The sequence below is a fragment of the Equus przewalskii genome, chromosome 27, assembly GCF_037783145.1.
Source record: "Equus przewalskii isolate Varuska chromosome 27, EquPr2, whole genome shotgun sequence".
NCBI classification, from domain to species: domain Eukaryota; kingdom Metazoa; phylum Chordata; class Mammalia; order Perissodactyla; family Equidae; genus Equus; species Equus przewalskii.
Window position 1 is genome coordinate 27,308,087 of NC_091857.1, and position 26,067 is coordinate 27,334,153.

General features: G+C 36.7%; 2 protein-coding genes across 2 annotated transcripts; one reads left to right on the forward strand and one right to left on the reverse strand.

Moving 5' to 3' along the window:
• Window positions 1-14,678: 14,678 nt before the first annotated feature.
• Window positions 14,679-15,531, reverse strand: LOC103562432 (keratin-associated protein 13-2-like). Its single transcript, XM_008537473.2, has one exon. The coding sequence runs from the start codon at window positions 15,478-15,480 to the stop codon at window positions 14,992-14,994; it is 489 nt and encodes a 162-aa protein (XP_008535695.2). The 5' UTR covers window positions 15,481-15,531; the 3' UTR covers window positions 14,679-14,991.
• Window positions 15,532-20,542: 5,011 nt separating this feature from the next.
• On the forward strand, window positions 20,543-21,065 carry KRTAP23-1 (keratin associated protein 23-1). The gene is given in 2 exon segments (XM_008537474.2): window positions 20,543-20,700; window positions 20,703-21,065. Coding segments are annotated over 2 exon segments (342 nt in total). The 5' UTR covers window positions 20,543-20,585; the 3' UTR covers window positions 20,930-21,065.
• The last annotated feature ends 5,002 nt before the right edge of the window (window positions 21,066-26,067 follow it).

Consider the following 26,067-nt stretch of genomic DNA (forward strand, 5'->3'; position numbering starts at 1 on the left):
TGTTGTTGTTATCATTATTTGTTACTTATTTATTAACCAGGAATTTCTTTTACTATTTATTGGGTTTATATATGTAAAAGATGAATTTATTTGCTAAAGCAAGATTTGGAATCAGAGAGGCTGGGGGATTTGAATTAAAATTTTTGCTTTTTAGGGTTTTTTTGCCTCTTTATATAAACTTGGGATAAACAAAATTCTTGAGAGCTTTGAAAGCCTAATCCTTTAAATCACGTGACTCCTTGTATCTCTCTTCAAAGGAGAAAGGCATGTAAGTTAGTGGGTATGTATGGACTGCAGCGAGAAAGAATAAAATTTAGTTACACTGCCAGATCTGTACATGAAATAAAAATTAAACATCAATATGACTTGTGGTTGTACATTTAACAAAATTACTAAATATAAAACGTGAATAACTTCCATTAAGTTTCTCTGATGTAGGTTGGTACAATTGACCAAATCAATGAATCCCAGTGAATACTTCTCCACGGAATTCATTTCTTTACAGTGTATAAGGTGGAAGCCAATTATTCTTGGTGTAAAGGCTTTTGATTCAAGGTGTTTGAGTTTTTACCTCTATGCTTTCTAATGGCTCAAACTTCTTTTGGCTGAGAATCACAAACTTTTATGTCAGCAAAAAAAATGGAGATCTTTTGTTTTTATTTTTTATAATTACATGCTAATATTTTATAGGCCATTTATTCCAGAAAACTGTACATTGCTATGTCATACACTGTTTGAGCAGAAGACAAATTTCATAATAGAAAGACCTTGTCTTTGTGTTGAGCTAAATAAATATTTAAAGAGATTTTCAAGTCATTATTTTTTCAGAATTTTAAACAGCACTCAGAGGAAAATAAATTTTATGTGCACCATTAAGTACATTTCTTTGTCTTCTTTTTATTTTGCTGAGGAAGATTGGCCCTGAGCTAACATTTGTTGCCAATCTCCTCTACTTTTCTATGTGGGTCACTGCCATAGCATGGCTGATGAGTAGTGTATGTCAGCCAAGATCCAAACCCACAATCCCAGGCCACCAAAGTGGAACGAACTCAACTTAATCACTACACCATGGGGTTTGCCCCTGTACATTTCTTTTAAACATGAGGCAATGGAAAATCAGTGAGTCATGGTCTGGCTCAATATTGCAGTCCTACAGAGAAATCGCTATTCACAATTTTGTGAAAAAAACAGAAGTTGTATAGAGTGTAGTATAGAATGGAATAGAGGAAGTTTGGGAAGATACAAAGAAATAAACAAAGCAGAGAAGTAGAAAGGTCCCTGGTATGTTTTGGGAAAGGTTGGACAGTTAATGTACAATGGAGGATGTATTTGGTACATGGGGCTAAGCATTTGTAATGGGTGCATCCTACTTTATCATTTTAAATTCTGACTTTCAAATGAAAATAATCATAGTTTTCATATCTACCTATCAATTTTACTGGACAGATTTCTAGGGATAATCCTCACTGTAGATTTCTTGTCTATTGTACACCATTTTTAATATATCGCAAAATGAACATTTTTACCAGCCACCCTTATAGAGAGAAATTTAGCATGATGTTATTTACCAAATACAACTTTTGGCAGCAGCAGACTGGGTAGTTCAAATCACTCCTACCAATAAGAACCTTAGTAAAATTGGGTAAAATGATCTTTGCATGAACACTGAAGCACTATCAGTTTGAGAACTGCAAGATCAAAATTAAGAGAGGTTTTAAGTCAAAATAAATGTTGATAATTGGGCTGGTTTCTTCCCAGCATTTCTACTGACTCCAAAGATGCTAATGGGTTCATGATGTGAATGAGTGGAATCAGAATCCAGGGTTTCTAAGAAGCTGAGAATACAGGTAAACATTCTAGCCTTTTGAAGACTAGGTTTTTGAGACATTCTAGGCTTTTAAAGACTCTCCTAGAATTTTAAGGGTAAGCAAACATAGAATATGCTTCATAGAAACTGAAGCCTTGGTGGCCAGCCCGGTGGCACAGCGGTTAAGTGTGCACATTCCTCTTCTCAGTGGCCTGGGGTTCACTAGTTCAGATCCCAGATGTGGACATGGCACTGCTTGGCAAAAGCCATGCTGTGGTAGGTGTCCCACATATAAAGTAGAGGAAGATGGGCATGGATGTTAGCTCAGCGCCAGTCTTCCTCAGCAAAAAGAGGAGGATTGGCAGTAGTTAACTCAAGGCTAATCTCCTTCAAAAAAAGAAGAAAGAAAGAAACTGAAGCCAACCTTTGAATTGCATCAACATTGATGTTATGGGATTATGCATAATCTTACCCCAGGTTGCTACATCCAAAGTAAATTTCTCTGCAAATAGTCACCTTCAGAGCCTCAACCTTTCTATTGTGATTGATTAAAAATTACCAAGTTTAGAAAAAGGCAAGAAAAGAGCAAACCAAGAGACAACACAGCATTCAAACAAACCTACAGTAGGTCTGGATAATGGACATATTAGAAACGCACATAAAAATTATTGTGGCTATTAATCTTAATAAATTAAAGACAACTTTAAGAATTTTGACAGAGTACTCGAATATACAAACATGAACGTAAAAATGTTAAAACTATAAAGTACAATAACTCAAACAAACAAAACTCGAATTCAAAGGCAAACTAAAACCATCAGAAACTATGGACCAACCTCCCGCCAGCTGACAGGTAGAATATAATACTGTGCTGAGATCAGAAAGCGGCAGCATATCCGGTGGAGTATAGGCAAACTGGAGGTGCAGTCAAGCTGATAAAAGTTGGGGACTGTGCTTGGCTAACTCAACTCTTTGAGGAATCTCACTGATAAGCCCTGTACCTTTCTAACATGCAAAAGAAAAGACTTACATTCTCTGGACAAGAAGTAATTTATTTGCATATGTATATTTGTGTGTATATATGTATCAATCATACTTATATGATTGTATGACCATATAATCACAAATGTATATAAATACAATCATATGTGTATGTAGATATAAATATATCTACTCTGGAATCCATGGTTCTTTTATATACAATGTCTGTAATGCAATAAAACAAAGAATTTCAAAGAGCATTTAAATATTACCACAACCAAAAGAAAAACAATCAATAGAAACAAATCCACATTTTACAGAAATATTAGAGTTAGTTGGCACAGACTTTAAAATGACTATGATGAATAATTTAAGATAAAGATGGCTATAATTGACAAACATATGGGGAATTTTAAGAAATGTGGAAGTAATAATAGTAATAAAAATAACAATAAAAAACGTGGATATCTTCAACCAGAAAATCAACTATTTAAAGCAAAAGTAGGATTAAAAGAATATTTGACAAAACAGAAGTAAGTATAAGTGGAACTTAAAGATGGATTTTTAAATAAAATATTATCCAATCCAAGCTACACAGAGATTAAGGATTGACAGAAAAGACAGAGTAAGGATTTGGAAACTTGTTGAAAAATATCAAGCAATCCAAAAACTATATAACAACAGTCTCAGAAAAAAATATTAGGAAGAAAAAAATAGAAAAACTATAGTAAAAATCTTTATATATTTGACAAAGAATAAGCCAACAATAGCAAAGAAACCAAAAAAAATTTCCAATGCACAAATCCAAGAATCTTAGGATACCTGAATCAGAATAAATAAAAAGAAATCCAGATCCAGTCACATCATAGTTAACTGGTAAAAAGAAAAGATAATAAAATCGTTAAAGTAGCCAGAGGAAAAAACAAACATTACATATGCAGGAATAGTAATAAGAAATATAGCTAATTGTCTTAGAAGAAAATGGAATGAAATCTTTAAAAGACTGAAAAGAAAAAACAACAGTCTACCTGGAATTTTATATCAGTTCAAAATAGCCTTAACAAATGAAAAGAAAAATGTAAAAATATTCAAAAAGTTTGTATCCTCAAAAATTACCTGTAAAATAATTCATTTGACCCTGTCTGATTTGATCAACAATTTCTAGAAGTGGGTGCAATTGAAACAGTAGTTACTATAATATATGGATAACACTCCTTAGATCAGAAACAATTGGATCCAGATTGGGGGCTGGCCCCCAGGTGACTTAGTGGTTAAGTTTGGGAGCTCTGCTTTGGTGGCCCAGGGTTCAACGGTTCGGATCCTGGGTGCAGACATACACACCACTCATCAAGCCATCCTGTGGTGGCGTCCCACATAGAAGTGCTAGAAGGACGTACAACTAGGGTGTACAACAATGTACTGGGGCTTTGGGGAGGAAAAAAAAAAAGAGGAAGATTGGCAGCCAAGGTTAGTTCGGGGCCAATCTTCCTCACCAAAAAAAACCCAATAAAACAAAAGGGAGTTGAGTAAAAAAAAAAAGAAAATGGTTCAATGTCTTAGGAATGCTGACCCACAAACAAAAAAATTGCAAGTCAATATTTCCACAGGAAAGAACATACATATTTTGAAATTGTCCATTTGTATAATGTTCACACATAATTCACTTTTTAAAAAAAAAAAAGTACCCCTGAAAGTCTACATTGTATAGAACTAATCAATACAAGGTTAGGACTGGACTGACCAGGATGTGAGTGCATGGAAAGTCTCCTTCAACTGATACCCCCATCGTTTACTGTCATACAAATGTAGAATTAGAGATGAAAATAAACTGGAAGAGAATGAGGTTCCAAGCCTCGCTGATTGGTGCAGAGGATCTTACTAGGACTCTCAACTCTTTGAAAACAAATTTATTAACTTTCCACTTTTGCCTAGAGTAGTTTTGCTCCTTACTCATTCTGTGGTTACTCTTAAGTTTGCTGTCAAGGCTATTGTGAAGATGTGTTGGAAAACAAGAAGAATGAGGAAAGTTGAGACACTCACCTTACTATCTGGATGAAATGAAGGAAAAATTAATTCTGCTGAAGAATACAAAAAAATGTTTTTTTCCAAATAATTACGTAGATTTTGTATAGCTATTGGTCCCTTCTTTTCTTACATGGTTTCTTTTAAAAATTGAAATAATTGATTTTCACAAAATCTAAATTTTGACCTTACTAGTTTTCTCTGCTTTATGTTTGACTTCTATTTCATTGATTTCAGTTCTTATCTTTATAATTACTATTTTAAAATTTCTTTTGGTTTAAATTGCTATTCTTTTATCTAGCTTCCTCATGTAGAGTACTAAAAATTTGATTTCAAGCTTTCTCGTATTTTCATATATACATTAAAATCTAAAATTTTCTTCTAAGCAGCTGTTATCTGTCAAATTTTACTGAGTTGTCTGATTATTATCATGCATTTCAAAATATTTCTCAATTTCCATTGTGTTTTTTTATTTGATGTTTGGACCTTTATGAACAATATACATTAATTTACAATCATATGAGATTCTTTTAAGTTAAAAACTTGTAATTCATTTCTATCTTAAATCTACTGATTTTTCACTTTTTAAAAATGTGCTGCCAGCACTAAACTGAACAATAACTCAAATTTAAAGTCTAATATCATCATTTGTGATAGAATTTATTTCAAAAGATTTCCTCCTCAAAATAAAATTCACGTGATTCAAATGTAATAAACTCCTTAAGGTAAAAATAATATGATGGTTTGTTATCTGTGTATTTTCTAATTTTGTTTTGTTGTGTATTTGTGGGATTAATAAAAGATCAATACTTCCCTATGAATAGGCTTTGAAAGTCTGAGTGTATGCAAAGTCCTAACTAGTATTTCTAGTGTTTTAACTCTCTTGAAGTGGTAATTTCCTGGAAGTTGATAGTTTGAAGGTGCAACTTTCTCTAACTGTAAATCTCCGGAGCAGAGGAGAGCCAAACCAACACAATGACCAACTGACCATGTGTGTGTGCTGGCAGAACAGGAAATTAAGAAGTTGACACGTACACCAGAAATATAGAGAGCAAGGAAATAATTCAGTTATATGGTTTGGTCCATAGGATAAAAAACAAGTAAATAGAAGACTAGTATATGTTTATAAAATCAAGAAAAGAACACCTATGAGCTTTCAGCACCTAGAATTGAATTCACTCCATTTGGGTTGGCAAAACTGTCTGAATTTTGCAGTCCAACAGCCACGTTCCTGTCTGATTCATTTCTCTAAGTGTCTGGTGTGCAGGGACATTATCACTGAACCTAGGTGGTGAGGGTGTAGGTTGAGAAGGAATGGCTTCCATCTTGGTGCTTTCCCAAAGCCCAAACTCAACACAGCTGAAAATGAGCTTCTAAAGAAAGCCATAGGTCTGTTTCAGTTGTATCTCACCATGAAATTGGATACTCTTTGATTTTTTTATAGTTACTTTCCAAGCTTTTATAAATATAGTATTTTAGGAAATAATAAGTTGCTAAAGATATGGCTTGTTGTAAATAAGCCAAATATAACAAAATGATATCTTTGTGTAGAGCCAAGAAATCTTTAACTAAATTTCCTATTCATTATCTCATTATACCCTACAGCAGACCTGTGAGGGATTCATCTATTATATTCTAAGGTCCTTTTAGCATATGAGAAAAATGGAGGCTCAAAGAGAATCACAGACTTCTTGAAGGTGCCATTTCTTTAAGGAATTGAAAATGTCCCACCTTCTTCTTAAATACACTAAATATGAGAGACATAAGTAACTATATAGATCACCAAGTTAAACTTACTTACTGTATAGATTTGGAACTTGAGACCTAGGGGAGTCAGTTTCTAGGTCATACAGCAAATTAATGGTAAGGATAAGAATAGAACCCCGGGTTCCAAAGTTTCATTTTAATGTGATTTCAACTGTGCCATGAGATCTCATCGCTCCCCTCCTGTCATTCCTCTTCTTTCTTCTCTTCCTCTGCATTATCACCACCGTTGTAATCACCCCCAGATTGCTTGGGATATAACTATGGTTTCTAGAATGTTACCAGGAGATTGAAGGTGATTGAAATAATGAGAGAAAATATACAAAATTCCACTTGGCTTTCTCTGACAGATAATGAAACAGCAACATTGTGTGCTCCCCTGTGAACTCAATCTTATTTTGTTTATAACTAACATGATTTTCAAAAATATAATAATCCAAGTTATCTTCACTTGCAAATTCCCACTTGGGGGCCACGGTCATTTTAGAGATCCAGAATGTAGACAAAATTGCATTAGTGTGGAGAAATACTTTTTGGCTAAATTGGGGCTGTCCTTGGTAATTAAAAATTATCTGCATATTTCAGATGTGAAAGTGGTTCTCCGTTCCCTGTAAATACTAGAGTTAAAAAGCAAACTTTGTTTTAAAGATAAATCAGCAATAGATTCAACAGTAATTCCACAGCCATATAATGAAGTACTCACACACAATCAGTACTTACAATGTTGGAGATAGTAAATTTGTAATATCACAACTAGAGCTGAAGTTAAACATAATAATGTCTCATTTAAGGATATAACCATCAAAATATAAAATCTTTATTATATCTCAAGGAACTGTCCCAATTCCATACAAAAGCTGCTCAGAAACAGCCAGCTCATACCCCTAAGGCTTTTGCGGCATTCTGAATTACCAGGATCAAGATAAAGTTCTCCCTATACGCCAGCAACTTAACAGAAGTGGTTCTGGGTCTCCAGTTCCCTACAAAGACACCTCCACTCTCTACCAGTTTCCCGTTAGATCTCTCACAGGTCCTATCCTACCAGACTTCCAGTTTCCTACTGCTATGTTCCCTGCCCATCTATTACAGTCACTGGCTCTGTGAATTTTGAATTCAATGGTTCGAATCCCAAGCAACTCTATTTCCAGGAATTGCCAGGCATCTTTTCACCCGCCAGCATGCGGTTCTGACTTCTAGGGATTAATATATTCAGTTTCCCGGGAAACTCATCATGAATCATTTCTATGCAATTGATTTCACCAATTTCTATTTATTTATTCTTGTCACATTAGTGATTACAGATAACAGCTTTGTCCCCCACCCCAACCTTAACTCCCATATTTTTTATTAGTCATGCCTCAGTAGTGCAATGTCAAACATCTTGTCAGTACCAGTCAGTTCCCAAAATAATATTCATTCTGTTCTGCTCCATTCTGCTCTGCTCTTAGAGAATGCATGAAGAACAAATGTTCTATTTTTTTCTGAGGAGAATGAATTCATTCAAATGCTGCTCTATAATGAGAAAATTTAAAAACAATTTTTAAAAGTGTGGTTTCTTTTTCTCCAAATTTACCATCTAGCAAGGTTAACAAAATAACTATTTAATTACAATTGTGATTCAAGTTGTAAATAAGCAGTACCTCAACATATAAGTATGTTTATCAATGAGATCTTAACTATCTTAGAAGTCGATAAAGCTTCCCAGAGAAAGCATTTTACAAGCTGAATCTGGAGAATGAGTAAAAGTAGCTTGATTAGGGTAGAAACTGGAGTAAGGATATTGAATTAAAATATGAGTGCACTAACTTGAGTGAGAACGATAAAATCAGTAATTAATGATGTCCAAAAATCAGAATATCCACACGTACCCATCCTATATTGCTATCTCTGTCTCCCATTTTTACATACACCCTCCTTTTCCTGTAAACCAACTTAGCATCAATTCTTTCCTGAACAAAATTGTGTTTTTCCTCTCTGCTTTGGTCATTCGACTTATCTTCTTATTCTTCCCCTTATCAGTTCTCATAGCTCTTGTGTTTTTGATATTTAAGATAGTCCCAACTTTTAGAGTTATTTTTAAGTACCATTTTCTTTATAATACTTCCATCACCAAGTAAAAGTTTTCTTTCAGTCTTCTGAAATTGGGGCTAAGGTGAATTACAGTGAAATGTAAAAAGCAAGGTGATAGGGATTGGATGGCATAGTGACTATGGCAATCTTGAATTAGAAGGAATTCAATTAGTAAATTGCAATGTGTAAAGATCCCATTGCCTGAGCTGAGGAGAATTTGAAAATGAGTTCCCAGGCTCACTGGGGATGAAAGAATTGGGATTTTATTGCAGTTGCCTTCTCAGTGAGCTAGATTAATAATATCAATCAAATTTCAACCCACATCCCTGGTCAGATATAATTTGATACTGTAAATAACAGGTTCTCAAAACTAAAAAGATACATATTTAGTTGTTGTGAGCAGAGGAGGTAACACACTACACACTCATATGAACACACACAAAATCAGCCACATTAACAACATTTCTAGTCATCACCGTGCTATAAGTCTTAGCCACATCAATAAGGCAAGAAAAACAAATAAAAAGTATAAATAAGAGCAAAGGAATGAGAAGACTTTCTATATTCACAGTTAGGATGATTGTTTGAATTAAGAAATTCCTGAGGAATCTACAAAATTACTCTAAGAATGTATTTTATTTTAATATAAAACCAAAAATATGTAAAAAATTGTCTAAAATATGTTATAATAACAACAAAACATATTATCAAAAAAATACACTTCAAGATCTAACATTTCCACACTTAATACTATAAAATATTACAGAAAAAAACCAAATAAAACCCAAATAAATTGAGAGACATGTCATAGATTGAGAGATATTCATTATCCCTAGTTTATAGATTCAATACATTCTGAACAAAATTGCCAGTAGGTGTTTTTATAAAAATTTGAAAACTGACTCTACGATTTCTATAATGCAAGGGGGCAAGAATAGGGAAAATAATCTTGAAACAGAAATAAAGCTGGAAGACTTTTGCTATCTCATTTCAGGACTTAACATAAAGATATATTGAGGTATCACGCTACTGGAATAAGTATAGATAATTAATCAAGGAACAGAATAGAGTTCTGAAATAGACTCATATATATGTTGTAAATACTTTTTTTAAGTGTCAAATCAATTCAAATGGTGGAAAATGTCTTCAACAAATGGTATTAGAATTACTGGGTACATGTAAAGAACTAAAAAAATAGGAAAGGAAATGTGTTGATGTGTATCATACACCTATATATAAAAGCTGAAATTTTAGGGGCTGGCCCCGTGGCCGAGTGGTGAAGTTCGCGCGCTCCGCTGCAGGCGGCCCAGTGTTTCGTTGGCTCCAATCCTGGGCGCAGACATGGCACTGCTCATCAAACCACGCTGAGGCAGCGTCCCACATGCCACAACTAGAAGGACCCACAACGAAGAATATACAACTATGTACCGGGGGGCTTTGAGGAGAAAAAGGAAAAAATAAAATCTTTTAAAAAAAACTGAAATTTTAAAGCCTTTAGCTAAAAAAAAAAAATAAGAGAGTATCTTTCTAACCTGATGATAGACAAAATTTCTTAGAGAATATGAACAAGTGCTATAAAAGAAAACTAATTGATCAATTTTATTTCATCAAAATAGAAGTTTTTGCTTGTCAAAAGTCACTGTTAGAAGACGAGGAGACAAGTCACTAATAGGAAATTATCAGTAATACACAAATCTAACAATGGGCTTATTTCCAGAGTAGGTAAATAATTCCAACATATTAATGAAAAGAAAACCTATTTATAAAAGTGTGGAAAAACATGCATAAACACCACACAAAAGAAGACATGGGTATGATCAATAAGCACAAGAAAAGGTGCTCAAAATCATTATTCACCAAGTAAATGCAACTTAAAATCACAATGGCATACCACTGTCATCCACCAAATGGCTAAAAGAAAGATGGCAACGTCCAATGCTGATGAAGATGTGGAGCTCCTAGAACTCTGGGGCATTGTTGGTTGGAGAGTAAAATGATAAAACTAACCTTGGACAACTGTTTGCCAATCTCTAATGAAGTTAAACATACACTCACTATGGCCCAGAAATTCCATTTAGGGTTTTTTTCTCCAAGAAAAACTAAAACCATATGTTCAAGAGAAGACTGGAACAATCAGTGTTCATTGCAGCTTTATTGATTTAAAAAATTTTTTAACTCTTGAAACAATTCAGTACCTGTCAACACATAAAGGAACAAACACATTATGATATATTTACACAAGGGTACACCACAGAGAAATAAAATGAATCAAACATAAGCAACATGGGGAAATCTCAAAAACATTATTTTGAGTGAAAAATGCTGGATACATATGAGAACATATTATATGACCTAATTTTTATGAAGTTTTAGAATAGACAAAATTATTCTATGGTGAAAGAAATCATCACAGTAGTTGGATGTTGGGGCAGGACTTGATTAAAAAGGAACATGAGGATACTTTCTGGGATGGGGGAATGTTCTAGAACCTGATCAGGTAGTTGTAACATAGGTGTATATATTTGTCAAAAGCATCAATCTCTATCTTTAAAATTTGTTCATTTCATTGTATGTAAATACTAATTGAATAAAAAAGATTTAAAAACGAACAAATCAGACAACCTTATACCTCTGCTTAAAGCCATTCAATGGCTCTTGTTGCTTTTAGAAGAAAGTACCATACTGAATCAGACCACTAAGGACCTACAGAGAATGGCCTCAAAATATTTTTGGCCTACTTTCAAGTCTTTCTTTCCTTTTCCCTCAATGATCAGCCAAAATGGCCTTCTGTTTTATAATGCACATCTCAAGACTTTGGTCCTAAAAACACATCTTCTCCAGCTCCCACCTATATGTTCTCTACTTATTCTTCAGATTTATTTCAAATGCTATTCCTCTGGGAAATTCGCCTTGACCTCTAACAAGTTGAAATTCCCTGGATGTATAAATCATATTCTTAGCATCAAGAATGCATTCAAGCTCATTATTATTGTAATTAAATAATTATTTATTTAGCATTTGCCTTCTCTGTTCAACTTTCAGTTCCGTTAGAACGGAGACCACACATTTTCTTAATTTGCTTTTCATTATGGTGTAGTACACAAGTGCAATCTCTTTTAAAAAAAATATATTGAGCCGTATATTTGCATAGCATAGGTTCTGGCTCATGGTAAAGTCTCAAAGAAAATTTTGTGAAAAATAATGATACTGAAAAAATGTTTGACAATGTGTTCTGAGGCGTGACTAAGTAAAAAACACCCAGGAGGACAAGGAGTTGGGGGGGATAAAACTGTTCTCGGTAATCACTAATGAGATAAATATTAATGAAAAAGAAATTGTTGAAATAAAATGCCTAGAAGTGATTCATGAGAGAATTTCCTGGGAAACTGTGTACATTTATTCTCGGAAATCAGCCCTGGAAACTGGCTGGTAGACAGACGATCTGCAGCTTCTGGAACTTTAGCTGTGTGGGCAGCAGAAGCTTGGAACCTAAACTCCTGGGTTTACAGTCCATGGTGTTATTCATCTGTCAGAGAATGCAACAGGAGGAAGCTGAAAGACTAGAAGCAACTAGACGTAAGCCAGATAAGTGCCAGCTGGTCTCCCATTAATTGTGTAGAGTGGATTAACTTGGTGAAACCTGGACTACCACAATTCACCATACTACAGTTAATTCTTGAAATATAGAAAGAATAAAATCTGTACTCAGGGAAATTTAGAATGTGCCAGAGACTTGATTGGAGGAGGATGCCGTTCCCTGAGTGGTAATGGCAAGACATTGACTCAGGAGTTATGAGTGTCTTGTAAAATAATACAGTCTTCTTATCCTGACTGTCAACCTGAAATGGGATAATATATATCACTTCAGGTGTAATTGTGGGGTTACAAGTTTGTTGTTCCCACCCATGAGTTCTACTGGTTGTTTGTAAGCAATACATCATACTGCTGATTATTTACAGTCAATTGATCTTTGACTTGTTTTGATAAGTTTGCTTGTTTACTACTTTTGGAAGGCAGAATAATAGCCCCTCAAAGATAACTATATCGTAAGTCCTGGGACTTGTGAATATGTTTCCTTACGTGGCAGGGGTATTTAAGGTAGCAGATGAAATTAAAGTTGCTAATCAGTTGACCTTAAAATAGAGAGATTACCAAGTGGACCCAACATAATCACAAGCGTCCTTAAAAACAACAGAGAGAGGGAGAGGAGTAGTTCAGAGTGATGCACTGTAAGAATGATTTGACTCACCATTGCTAGATTTGAATATGGAGAAGGGGGACATGGACTAAGGAAGGTAGGTGACCTCTAGAAAACTAAAAAAAGGCAAACAGATAGATTTTCCCCTAGAGCCTCTGGAAAGGAATGCAGCCCTGCCAGCACCTTGATTTTAGCCCGGAGAGACTCTATCTCACTTTTGACCTACAGAATTGTAACATAATAAATTTGTATTGTTTAAGCCACTAAATTTGATATAATTTGTCATAGCAATATAGAAAACTAAGACTCTAGGATATTCTTGAAAGTCAGAAAACTTTCCTCTCTTGCATCTGAAATCTGGAGACATTAACACGGGAAGCCTCAGTTTGGCCAAAACACTATTGCTGTTCCCCATGAGTGCTCTGCCATTGCTTGCATTTGGGGGTCTGACATTTTTTTGTTTCTCTTGGTTGGAGATTATGAGCATGAGACCAACTAGGATTTTTAAACTTCACCAGCATTGCTGCTTACAGAGGAGTGTGCTATTTACCATTTTCAATTTTATAAAGCAATGGCTGATTTAATTTTTTCCCAAAGTTTTCTGTCATTATTTCTTTTTTTCGCTAATTATATAAGCTCCATAGCTATTTCCTATACATGGTGGAGGAGAGGGCGGTGGGAGAGGAAGATGAGGAAGAGAAGGAGCACATGATGGAAGAAAGAACATAGGAGAGAATGGTACAGTTGGCTGGAATAAAGTGGAACTACACATAACTCTACAATAACTTGCTGTGCAACCTTGTAAACCTCTTTTGAACTCTTCCATGTTTCAATCTTCACCTCTGTAGATTAAATAAGTTGAATATGATGAACTCTACAGATCCTTTTATGTTTCATCTTTTATTACATTGGCAATAAGGGAGGAAGTAAAGAGAGCATGATGAGGAGACTGAGATATACCTATAAGACTGAGTTTTTTGCCAAGGCTCACTACTCTGCATTCAACTTCCTAATTTCAGGGATGTTTGAGGATCTTATAAAATAAAGAATAGCAAAAGTATTTGAACATCACTTGTTCTATATAAAGATTATTTCTCCAATTGTTGTCATACTATCTATCTTAGTACCTTACTTTTTATAATACCTGGATGTAAGAGAGAAGAAGGGTATAAATAAAGGATTTGCAATTTTATTTCAATATACAGCTGAAACAGTTATTTTTGATGATATTAAATATGTCTTGTTTGCAGCCAGATTCAGTTTATTTGTTGGAAAAGAACCAAGGTGCGACTTCACACCTGCTGAGCCTAGTTCCTTCCCATCTAAGTTTGTTGCCTGCCTTCTTATACAAATGGACATAATTTGAGCAGATTGAAAATTATAATTGGGGTACAGAGAGTTAGCCAATTAAAAAAATATGAGATGTTTCCTGCGCTGTGATTGTCTAAATCTCATAAGTGCTCTCTTTCTAAAGATGTACACCCGCACTCTAGTCTTCCATTTGAATACCCTTCATGCACAGCCCTCGTCATATAAATCTAAACTTTGTTCCTATACTCTTCAAGCCTCTCTGATGCATAATGTCTTTAGAGATGCACAGTCCATATTCATTGTGTGAACAATATAGTCAAATCTCTTGAGATTTTCATTCAAGGTGGCACCTAGAAACTGTGGGCATCCAGAGAATTCCTGCTTAAAGAGGGGGAAATATCTAAGCCCAACCAAAATTAGTGCACAGCCCCTATAATCTGAGTTTTCCAAAGTGCATTAACAGAAGCAATGACAACACAAATCCTAGTTGACATGTAACTAATAAATAACAACATTAACAGCATATTTGGACAGAATGAAGTGTTTATTAAGATAAAATTACTTGACTTCTCATCTGTTTTGGGGAGAAATGCAAAACCAGAAATTGTATCATCAGTGCAATTTGAATTGCTCATTAATTTTTCAGTTTGACAGAGTTCATCTATCAGCCAGTGTTAAGGGCTGGAGAGGTAAAGAACTGCTGGTGGTCAGGGAATATTAGAATACTTTTCAATGGAGGAAAACAAGATAATAGATAATCTCAGTACAGAATCGGCATTTCTCAAATGGGTTTGGCTTTTCTACAAATCAATCAGTAGAAGCCAGATCTACAGAGTGGCTAGTAACAAGGTGAATGGAAACTCCTGGAAGGAAAGTAGATTGGGTAGCAGACACTGGATCCATAGCTCAGGGAAGGGAAGCCACAGACTCCATAACCCAGGGGTCTGAAGCCACCGGATCCACAGCCCAGTGAGTAGCAGCTTCTAGATCCATAGCTCAGGGAGCAGCAGCTGCTGGACCCAGAGACCAGTGACCTGGCATAAGTTGACCGGCAGGGACTGCAGACTGGGGAGATCCTTGGACGGTAGCAGGACCTCTGGCAGGGGCTGGACACCACACAGGACGTCTGGTATCTGGTGGGCTCCCAGTAAGTCTTCTGACAGCCACCGCAGAGAGAGGAGCCCAGCTGGCAGGTGCTGGGAGAGCAGAGATCAGTGCTGTAGACCAGGTTGCTGGGGTAGGAAGAGCCACAGGAGGAGCCTGGGTAGCGCAGGTAGCTCCCAAGGGAGCAGGAGGAGAATTTTCCAGAGCAGCAGCTGTAGGACATGTTGACAGGAGAGGTGAGTTCAGCTGAGTTACAGTGGGAATATTCTGAGTTTTAATTTTGCCTTCTGGAGTGGGGCATTTATATACTCTCAGCACTAGGTGTGGTAACCTACAGGGTCATCCTTTAGATATTTGTGCTCTCTCATTTACATAGGTGTAATTCAGTAATCTTCTCTGTAATTGCAAATGAATAGTTTTTCACACATAATATTTATGGGTACTATAACTCTGGTGTTATAGCCAAAGCCAATGAACCACTCCCTTGTCAGAAATGCCATGACTGTTTCACACAAACACTTATCCCATCGCAGCCAGGAAAGCCTCTCTTTTTCCTCTTGTCATAATCTTTATGTGTCTTGTTTCTGGCAATAATGGGAAAATACTCTTCTCAAATGGTGGGAAATGAGATAAAATGACCTTTCTTCTTTGTCCATGTGTCAGAGGCACAACTTTGGCCTTAAGAGGAACCTACTAAGGACTGACCTTACTTGTCACCACGTTTTCTTGTTCTCCAAAATTATCATCCATCTATTAAACAGTGTGTCTCCAATCCAGGGGAGAGAAAAAAATACGAGCCAAGACAAATTGATCATTGATGGCTAGAACCAGAGAGAAACCTAAGCATTTATTTGGAGACATGGTGACAGTGAGGGACCAGAACCAAGACACAGTCACAAGCAGAGACCAATTTAAAACACTTGCACACATGCAAAAACCAGGATGATTTCGCCTTCTACAGAGAAGAGTTACTCATATGTCTGGCGGGCTGCTAGGGTAAGGACACCAGTATAATAGATCATTTAAATCCCATCAGAAATTAAGATAATTCAAACCAGGGTTTCAGTCCCTGTAAGAAGCTATTAGCAATTCAATTTTACTTCTAAACATTGGCTCTCCACTGTTTGGGATATCTCCGGTGGTCTCAACTCTTTGCTAGGCCCTGAATACCAATTTTGTTTTTCTAGCCCTATGACTTTGTGGAAATTCTCTTGGCCTTCTAGTCACTGCTTTCAAACTCAGCACAGAATTCTAAGGGAATAGCGACTTCAGGTGCAGGCTCATTTCTTTGGACTTCCTCTCTGGCCCATACAGATCTCTGTGTTTCTGGAATGTTTTGGTATTTCTCTGAAGTTTTCAAACAGAGGAGTTTTTTCCTTAATTTTTTTCAGCTTTTCTATTCTCATTGAGAGGAATGGTTCAATATTTTAAGCAATGTTAACTTGCTAATTTTATGTAATTTAGAAAGATTTATTTATTTTCAAAATACATGAGAGCGATTCGAATAAGTGAGGAGCTACGGTGAAGGCGACCATTTAAAAGCTCATTATTATAGTTTAAATGATAGTAAATGACATCTACCAAAATTTAGGAAATTCAAATACTGCACATGCCCCTGAGGAGAGGGCGCCAGCCAGCTTCTGCCTCTGAGTGGCCGCAACATGATAAAGTGGATTTTGTGCTGGTTCAAAAAAGAAAAAAAAGAGATATAAATGAATGACAGGTTATGAAAACAGGCTCAACATCACTGATCATCAGGGGAAAACAATACTTCAGTTGTGGGTCTCCAGCCTTTCTCTCTAGCCCTGTCTTCCATTTCCATACCACATACACGTGCCTTACACTGTTACAATATGGCCTAAACTCACCGAGTGTCTTCACACCTTTCTGCTTGTCTCATCCCATTTTATCCTTACAGATCTTATCTCATTCATTTGCATATTTATTGTATCTATGCTTTTCTAAGTGATGCCCCATCCCCAACAGAAGCTGTCAATGCCCTGCCTATATCCCCTAGGTAATCATCTGTACAGTGAAGACTGATAACTGGGGCCATCTGAAGAACTCTACCTGAGGACATTTTCACTTGATAGGACATGCTGAGCCCCTGTGCAGGGAATTCTCCACTAGACTCGAGCTCCAGTTGTTTACAGTGGCACCTGGCTTCATAATGCACCTTCTATTGCCTTCCTTGCATTCCATGTCATATTTTCTCACTCTCCTACAGTTATTTACTGAGATCACCTCCCAAATAAACAACTCACCTTGGAATCCATGTTCTCACCCATTGTTTCTGGATAACTTATAGAAAAACACACACTTGGATTCCTCATTAACATGTTTATTGAGAAATCTTCATTGTTTCTTACCTTGTAAAATTTTAATAAAAGGATCCTGAGGGAAAAATATTACACACAAACACATATTACAGAGAGAAATGTGCATTAGTGTTGCATGTAGTGCATTTAACAAAAGCAACCATGATACCTTTGTCCAATGAATATATTTTCGAAAGTACAGAATTCAAAGTCTTCTAATCTAAGTTGGATAATAATAGAGTATGTATTTTGTGGCTAATAGTTAGTAATACATAGTGATTAAAGAGAATCTTAACATAAGAATTATTGGCTCTTGTTTATTGAGCTTCTAACCTAGATGATTAGGAAAAGAAAGATCCCCAGCCTGCAGTGACAAGTTGACCGGTAATTTGGAGAAGAGCAGTAGGTGGATGTCAAGGTTGTAACTTTCTATGAATGAGATTCTGTTGGTAACACATCACGAATATCAAAACCATTTTGTTCCCAGTCAGTGATGGGACTCTGAAATCAAAAGATCAGAAGCCACTGGATGCACAGCTCAGAGTGATAGGTTTTATGCAAAATATTTCAGTGTTGAATTGTCGACAACTCAGTAAAAAAGAAAAAGCAATGGTGGAGGGCTATGATATATGGAACAAACGATGTGATCCTTGAGGTTAATTTAGTCCAAGGTTACGAGTTTACAAATTCTTCTTAAATTTATATTAACTTAACGTAGATGAAGGTTTAGAGATTTAGAAGGAAAGTAAAGAGAAAAATACCTCTTGTCAGAGAACGATCTGTGAATAAGGAGACTGGAGTAACAGAAGACAAATTCACTAAATTTTCCAGTTTGGGCTGATAAATCTAAGCTCCCCAATTTAACTCCTGAGTTTTACCTTCAAGATTATTTTGTATTTTCCAGCTTTATGAAAGTGTAAGTGACAAATAAAAGTTGTATATGTTTAAAGTGTGCAACGTGATGTTTTGATACAGTATACATTGTGAAATGATTACCAAAATCAAACTAATTAACATATCCATCATTTCACATGGTTGCAATTTTTCGTGTGTGGTGAGAACACTTAAAATACCTCATTTAGCAAAGTTCAAGATATGAAATAGTATTAATAGTATTATTAGCTATAGTGATCGTGCTGTACACTAGATCTCCAGAACTTATTCATCCTGCACAACTGAAATCTTGTACGTTTGACCAACATCAAGATAATTTAGAATTGTGTTAGAAAACAGAAAATATAGAGAAGGAATAGTGTCTGCAGTATTGTATCAATAGGACACTTTCCTTACTTGCTCAGGCATAAAGCAAGGAGAAATGACCTCTGCTCTAGAAGAACAGAAAATAAAGGACTCACCAAGTAGCTGTTAGAATTGGGTGCATTTACTTTTTTCTTCAGTCCTCTTCCTTCTAGAAGGTCTACATTATGTTACGTTTAAAATTGAAATAGATTTTATTGTGAAAGTTTGATACGCTCTAACATCATTGCTGTAAGTTTCTTACAGTGTTATTAGAAAATAAAATAAGAAAATATTGCCTTCAACCATGACTGGACGTTTCCCTGGATCGGGAAACTGGTTGTACTCTAACATCAGATATTTTGTGAAGGAACTTAGAAGGCAGATGGTTATGCTCTAAGACTATGATAAATCTACCAAACTTTTTTCTTTAACTTTGGAGCTATAGTTAAGCAGAGGCAAAAAATAAAATTAACAAAGGAAAACAAAAGAAGAAGTCAAATAAACAGGGAAAAAGCAGGAAAGAAAAATGGTGGGGGGACAGAGAGAGAGAAAAAACAAAAGAGAAAGAGAGAAAGAAATTGAGGGAAAGAAAGAAAGAAAAAAATAGGCACAGAAAGGGAGAGAGAAAGAGAAACATTCAGATAGCCTGCAGAAGAAAAGAGAACTGGAAAAGAAACTTCACTTTTAAGCAGGAAAATGCACAGTGGTCCGTGGCTCTGCAAGCGCCTAAGAGTTAGTCAAAGCCTGTGCAGTGAAAACCTAGAGACATCCTAAGGCCGTAGATGCCCTGGATATTTATAGATGTAGATGATATAAAGGATAATATATCAAAATTCATAAAATACACTAATTTTGAAAAGTTTTAATTTTAAAGATATTGGGATGAAACAGACCGTAATTTAAGAATGCAATAGAAAAAAGACTGAAATTCCTGAGCCTTCTCTGTGTTCCATTTTCGGTATTTCCACCCCTTATCACACTAGTGCTACCCTCTTGGCTGTGGAAAGTTGGGCCAGATTGATCTTCCCTGGGGCTGTTTCAATTGACCCCCTTTTTTGTCACCTTATCTTCAAATACATGGCAGAGTGTCTTTCAGTCTCTAGCCATCTCTCTCAGTCTCTTTGTTTTATCTATTTTTGGTCTGTCTTCAATGGTTGAGAGACACACTGCGTGTTATACAGTACTTGATATATTAGCATACTATAGTACTTGGTGTATTGTTTTTCTATTGCTGCCTTAACAAATTACCATCAAGTAATTTTGGAGAATGGAGATGAATAGTGACAAGATGGATCATTCCAGGAAGGCATCCACCCAGATGGAAACGGAGCCTTTGATCCATTGTTCCAGGAGAAAATTGGTGTTATCTCATTCCTCACTCTCAAGAGAAAAGCATCTACCAGCAAAACCAGATGTGGATGCTTAGGAAGCAGATACAGGTAGCATAAACCAGAGGAAAAGCTTTCCTGGCCATGACGGCATGTGCATTAATGTAAAACAGTCATAGCATTTCTGACATAGGAGTAGTTCATTGGCTTTGGCTGTAACAACAAAATTATGGCGCCCATAAATAGAATATGTGAAAAACAATTCAAATGAAACCGCATTACACAGAAGATTATTGAGTAACACATATGCGAAAGAGGAAATCCAGTGTAGGAACAGTGCCACACCCACTGCTGAGAGTATATAAATGCCCCAGTGCAGAAGGCAAAATTAAAACTCAGAATCTTCCCACTGTAACTCAGCTGAACTCACCTCTCCTGTCAACATGTCCTACAGCTGCTGCTCTGGAAACTTCTCCTCCCGCTCCCTTGGGGGCTACCTGCGCTACCCAGGCTCCTTCTGTGGCTCTTCCTACCCCAGCAACCTGGTCTACAGCACTGATCTCTGCTCTCCCAGCACCTGCCAGCTGGGCTCTTCTTTCTACAGTGGCTGTGGGGAGACCTGCTGGAAGCCCCCCAGATACCAGATGTCCTGTGTGGTGTCCAGCCCCTGCCAGAGGTCCTGCTACCGTCCAAGGATCTCCCCAGTCTGCAGTCCCTGCCGGTCAACTTATGCCAGGTCACTAGTCTCTGGGTCCAGCAGCTGCTGCTCCCTGAGCTATGGATCTAGAAGCTGCTACTCACTGGGCTGTGGATCCGGTGGCTTCAGACCCCTGGGTTATGGTGTCTGTGGCTTTCCTTCCCTGAGCTATGGATCCAGATTCTGCTATCCAACCTCCTCTGCCTCCAGGAGCTGCCAATCATCATGCTACAGGCCAGCCTGTAGATCCAATTTCTGTGGATCAACTTGTTGAGGGTTCAGATCCTTTTGAGTATTGAGGTCAAAGTCTCTACTCAGTATAGCCGTTGTTTTCATCTCACCTGTTACTACTATTCTTTTATTCTTAGATTATCAGTTTCTTGCTTTACCAACTTTTAGCAGACCCTGAATTTAATGAGTAGCCGAAAATTAAGTCCTAATATCTGTATAATTGATAGGACGTATACTATTGTATTTTCATCTCAAAGCAATTGGAAACGAAAATTTTACTCTAATAAATTTATGTAATCTGGCAGCCAAATATATTGTTCATCTTATTATTATTTGTCTATAGTAATTTTTTTTTGGAGGAAGATTAGCCTTGAGCTAACATCAACCACCAATCCTCCTCTTTGTTGCTGAGGAAGACTAATCCTGAGCTAATATCCATGCCCATCTTCCTCTACTTTATATGTGGGATGCCTTCCACAGCATGGCTTGGCAAGCAGTGCGTAAGTCCGCATCTAGGATCTGAACCAGCAGACCCCAGGCCACCAAAGCAGAACATGGGAACTTAAATGCTGCACCACCAGGCCGGCCCCTGTAGTATTTTTGTATTCAAGGATTTTGGAGGTTTAAATAAAGATCAGTATGACTCTGAAACTGGATTTGGGCACATATAATTTGATAGATTTAAGCAAATTTCTGTTGACATTGGATATGTGCCTTATTGAGAGCCGTCATTTCCTGGAGGTCCATATTTTGCATGTATCAATGTCAGTGACACCTGCCTGAGAATGGGGGACATGCATTCCTGCTGATAAAGGAAAACAATAAATTGGGACATAAACTAGAAATGCAGAACACAACAGTGTCTGAGTGTGGATTTTCAGCTAAGAGAAAAGATGAGCCTTAAGCAACTCCCAGGACAGATGCTTTGCTCTTTGCTGATTGGAGTAAGTGCCATGATCCCCACCTGCTATAGATGAGGTGTACCTGAGCCTCACCTGTAAACGTATGTAAGGAAATTCACAATGACCTTAGGTGGGGGGTAACTGGGATAAGGAAGTGTGGGACAACCTCCTGATGCTTCTCTAAGGCTCAGCCTGAATTAAGCTAAGAGCAATGCACCCGAGCAGTGTTGGACAACCATTTATATTCATTAGTTTTAGCCTGGATCCCCCTCTCCCACAAAGCAGAGCTGAAGTCAAGAACTTGGGTGCAGACAGTTTATTTGGCGTAAGACCCCAGGGAGCAGGTTTGGGAGACCAAGGAAGGTGAAAGAGTCAAAGAGGAAGATCTCATAACAGGGCATATTTTTCAGTTGATTTTACAGTGGGTAATGGGGACTCAATCCTTCACAGCGTTTTTTTCTTTCTGAGGAAGATAAGCTCTGAGCTAACATCTGCCACCAATCCTCCTCTTTTTGCTAAGGAAGATTGGCCCTGAGCTAACATCCGTGCCCATCTCCTACCGATCTTCCTCTACTTTTTATGTGGGATGCCTGCCATAGCAGTGCATAGCTCTGCACCCGGGATCCGAACTGGTGAACCCTGGGTGGCCAAAGCAGAACGTGAGAACTTAACTGCTGCACCACCGGGCCGGCCCCTTCAGGAGCCATTAAAATGACTCTCGGAATTGTCTACCGAGGATGTGATCAACAGGGAGAAGCATTTATCCATCACTCCTGTCTCCCATTGGTTGAACATTGTCCCAGATATAGTTAACTTCCTGAAACTTCACTAACAATGCAAAGGAAGCTTCATCTTGGGCTCCTTTTGTTTTCCGGTTGTGACCTCGGAGGGTAAAAGAAACATTGTATATGCTTGAGGAAGGATGTCTGTGCAAAGAGGGTTGAAGCCTGCATGAAATCGTTCACCATAGCTGTGCCTGGGATCACAAGTGAGAGATTGAGGATATAAGAGAGGTCACAAAGGACATCAGATACATCGCTTTCATTTAATGCTCAAACATCCCTATGAGAAAGACAAACATATCCTATAGACCTTTCCAGACACCAGGGAATGAAAACTCAAAAAGGATTAGAAGCTTGCCAAAGTCTATAAACCAAAGATCTGGTAGACTCTGATCCCTTCAATAAATCTTTTGTTGTTCTTTCCTGATTTTTTTTTTTTAAATATGCAACTCCTTGTTTAACCAAAGAGCCCTGAGTACTTTGGTATTACAGAAATTGCTTTATCTGAATATTCTTTAGCTCCTTTTGGATCTAGTTTCATTAGCCTCATGAGTAGTATCTATAATAAAGAGGAAAAATGAAAATAGATTTAGAGTTCAAGAGAAGAACATTAAGGAAGGGTGAGCTAATTTCTTTTGAAAACATTTGCCTTGACTATAATAGACTAAGAGAGAAATATTTGATTACCTCTTTGGAAGATATTCCTAGAAATCCTGCGTGTTATGACAAATCTTATATTATTCACTTTAATTATCACTATCAGTGTACGTCGTGATGTTTCCTTCCTCAAAACCTAGCATTATAAGCAAAAGTACTTTAAAAAAAACCCCACAAAACAAAAAAATTCTCACATCCGCACATACACAAATTCAATACCAGCAACCAAAAATTTGAGCATGATCTGCTTCTTGTTAAAAATCTAAAAATTAACAGGAAGGTAAAAATGATTCTTAGTAATTTGACAGATTTCTGTCTTTCTTTTCTTTTCTTTTTTTTTTTTTTTTTTGCTGAGGAAGCTTCTCCCTGAGCTAACATCTGTTATCAATTCTCCTCTTTTTACTTGAGAAAGATTTGCCCTGAGCTACATCTGTGCCAGTCTTCCTCTATTTTGCATGTGGGGTGCTGCCACAGCATGGCCACTGAGGAGTGGTATAGGTCCACTCCCAGGAACCGAACTCAGGCCACTAAAGCAGAGCATGCCAAACTCAACCACCAGGCCAAGGGGATAGCCCCGACAGATTTATCTTCCCTCCAAATTCTCTAACATAAACACAGTGTCATTCCTAGAAGCTTTTCTCTGAAAACAAAAAAAGTAAAATTGCCAAACTCTTGTGACATCTCGCTAGTACTGGAAACTGCATTCCCATTTTGGTGAGTCAGATTGAAGGAAAGTGGAGGTAATCAGGATAAAATCATGGGAAAATCCTTGAGTGTAGAAAAGTAGTATAGGATGCAGAAGTAACACAGAATGTGGGAGAAAGATGGAGAATCCAGCTTGCGAGAATGTATAACCCAAGCAAGAAAAGAGGAAAATTCCCTGTCTGTGGTTTGTAATGTAAAATAGGATACTAATGACCTAAAAATCAACACAAAGTCACAAAGATAATAACAATGCAACAGAGGTGGAAGGGGCGATTGATGAGGTAAGGAAAAATATTGATTGCCAAAATAACTTACTCTGGGTATATACAAAAATGTTGTTAAGGTTTTAAAACTACAGCTTCCACTTTTATTAACAGAATATTATAGCTTATTTGGATACAATTATGAGTTATGTGCTTACAACAATTACAGCTGTATTTCTTCGTAGTAACCTTATCTTGTTGTTTTTACCATGATGTTCTTCTTCACCAAAATTTATATTTTATATTATTACTGAGACAACGAATAATTTTATCTTCAGTGTTGAGCTTTTTAAATGACTCTACATTAGCATTGTCAAATAGAGCATTAGGAACTGTAAAAAGCCTTACTTAGATTCTTGGACTGGATGAAGAAACCGAAACATTATGGAAATTAATTCATTTTCTATTTGAAGCATTTGACAATACTGGCATAAAACTGGATTCATCTAATTCTTAGTGAAGTTTTTCTTCTGCTAGTGGAGAAGCACATCACCAGCTATTGCTGCTGCTTTTTTTTCTTTTTTTTACATGCACAAGAAACATGAGTGAAAATGATTTAGAATAGTGGTTTGACCTAAATGAAAATGTGTGCATCAGAGTAATGTATTAACACATCTTTTGCAACTTCTGATGATAAACAATCATCTTTGGAAGCAATCGTCTTAAAATTTCTACTATCTTTTGAAGTAGATACTCATGCTTCTTCAGCAAAGTGGTCTCTTTTACTTTTCTTGTGGTTAGCAATATCCCTGATCCCCATGGTAAATAGTAAATGTCATCAAATTGTTGGGCAAGTTATATATTCACCATCAGCTTGCTTTAGTAACAGAAATTCAGTATTCACTTTTATTATTATTATTATTGTTAAACATGAGCTTTTAGCTTTCATTCATTGTTCGTAAGAAGATTTTTTTGGCAAAGTTTAAAGCAGAAAGATATTCACAAACAATAAAAGAAACAATTGTAGCTTTAAACAATACAACATGTGGCCAAGTCACTGTAGCAAGAACATTTAGGTTATTCTTTGTATCCTGTGTGTTGCAGCCTCAATTTCAAGCACGTTTCCTGTACACCTAATCAGTAATTCTCAAATTTCCCCACCAACTCCACCTGCTGGTAGCTTGGTGTATATTATTGCATCTTGCAGGCTAGGAGAAGAACTGGTTAGGTGAGAACAACAAATGAACCTCCACCTAGATTTGAACCTATGAGCTGTCCAACCACTTGTATCTGCCTATAATTTGTTTTTTAGTGATCCCTCTGCATACACTCTTTGAAAGAAAAGCGATAGTTGTATTTTGTTCAAAAAGGATGAGCAAGGGAAGGATAGAAAATGGCTTGTCTTCTTTCAGATTTCACATTGGTTAAATAAAGACCCTGTACACTTTACGTGCATCTTATACTGCAAAAAATGAAACCGTGGCAAAAGCAAAATGGTGGTCTCCCAAACCAGTCATCACATGTTAATTTGATTATTATTGATTATAAATAAAAGATGAAAAATCTGAGACAATTGCCAAATGGGACTGGATGCTGAGACAACCAGAATAAACTAAGACATATGGTTACCCTGTAGGTAAGAATCTAAGTCATATGTACCTTTAGGAATATTTTCCTTGACTTAACGGATAAAAACTTTGGGACATAGTTGCTGATGCAAGAGTTATCAGCTGCCTGGATATTTAGCT

Excerpts from the sequence above, each read along its gene's own strand:
- LOC103562432 (XM_008537473.2), bottom strand. The coding sequence starts at position 15,480 with ATGTCCTACAGCTGCTGCTCTGGAAAATTCTCCTCCTGCTCCCTTGGG.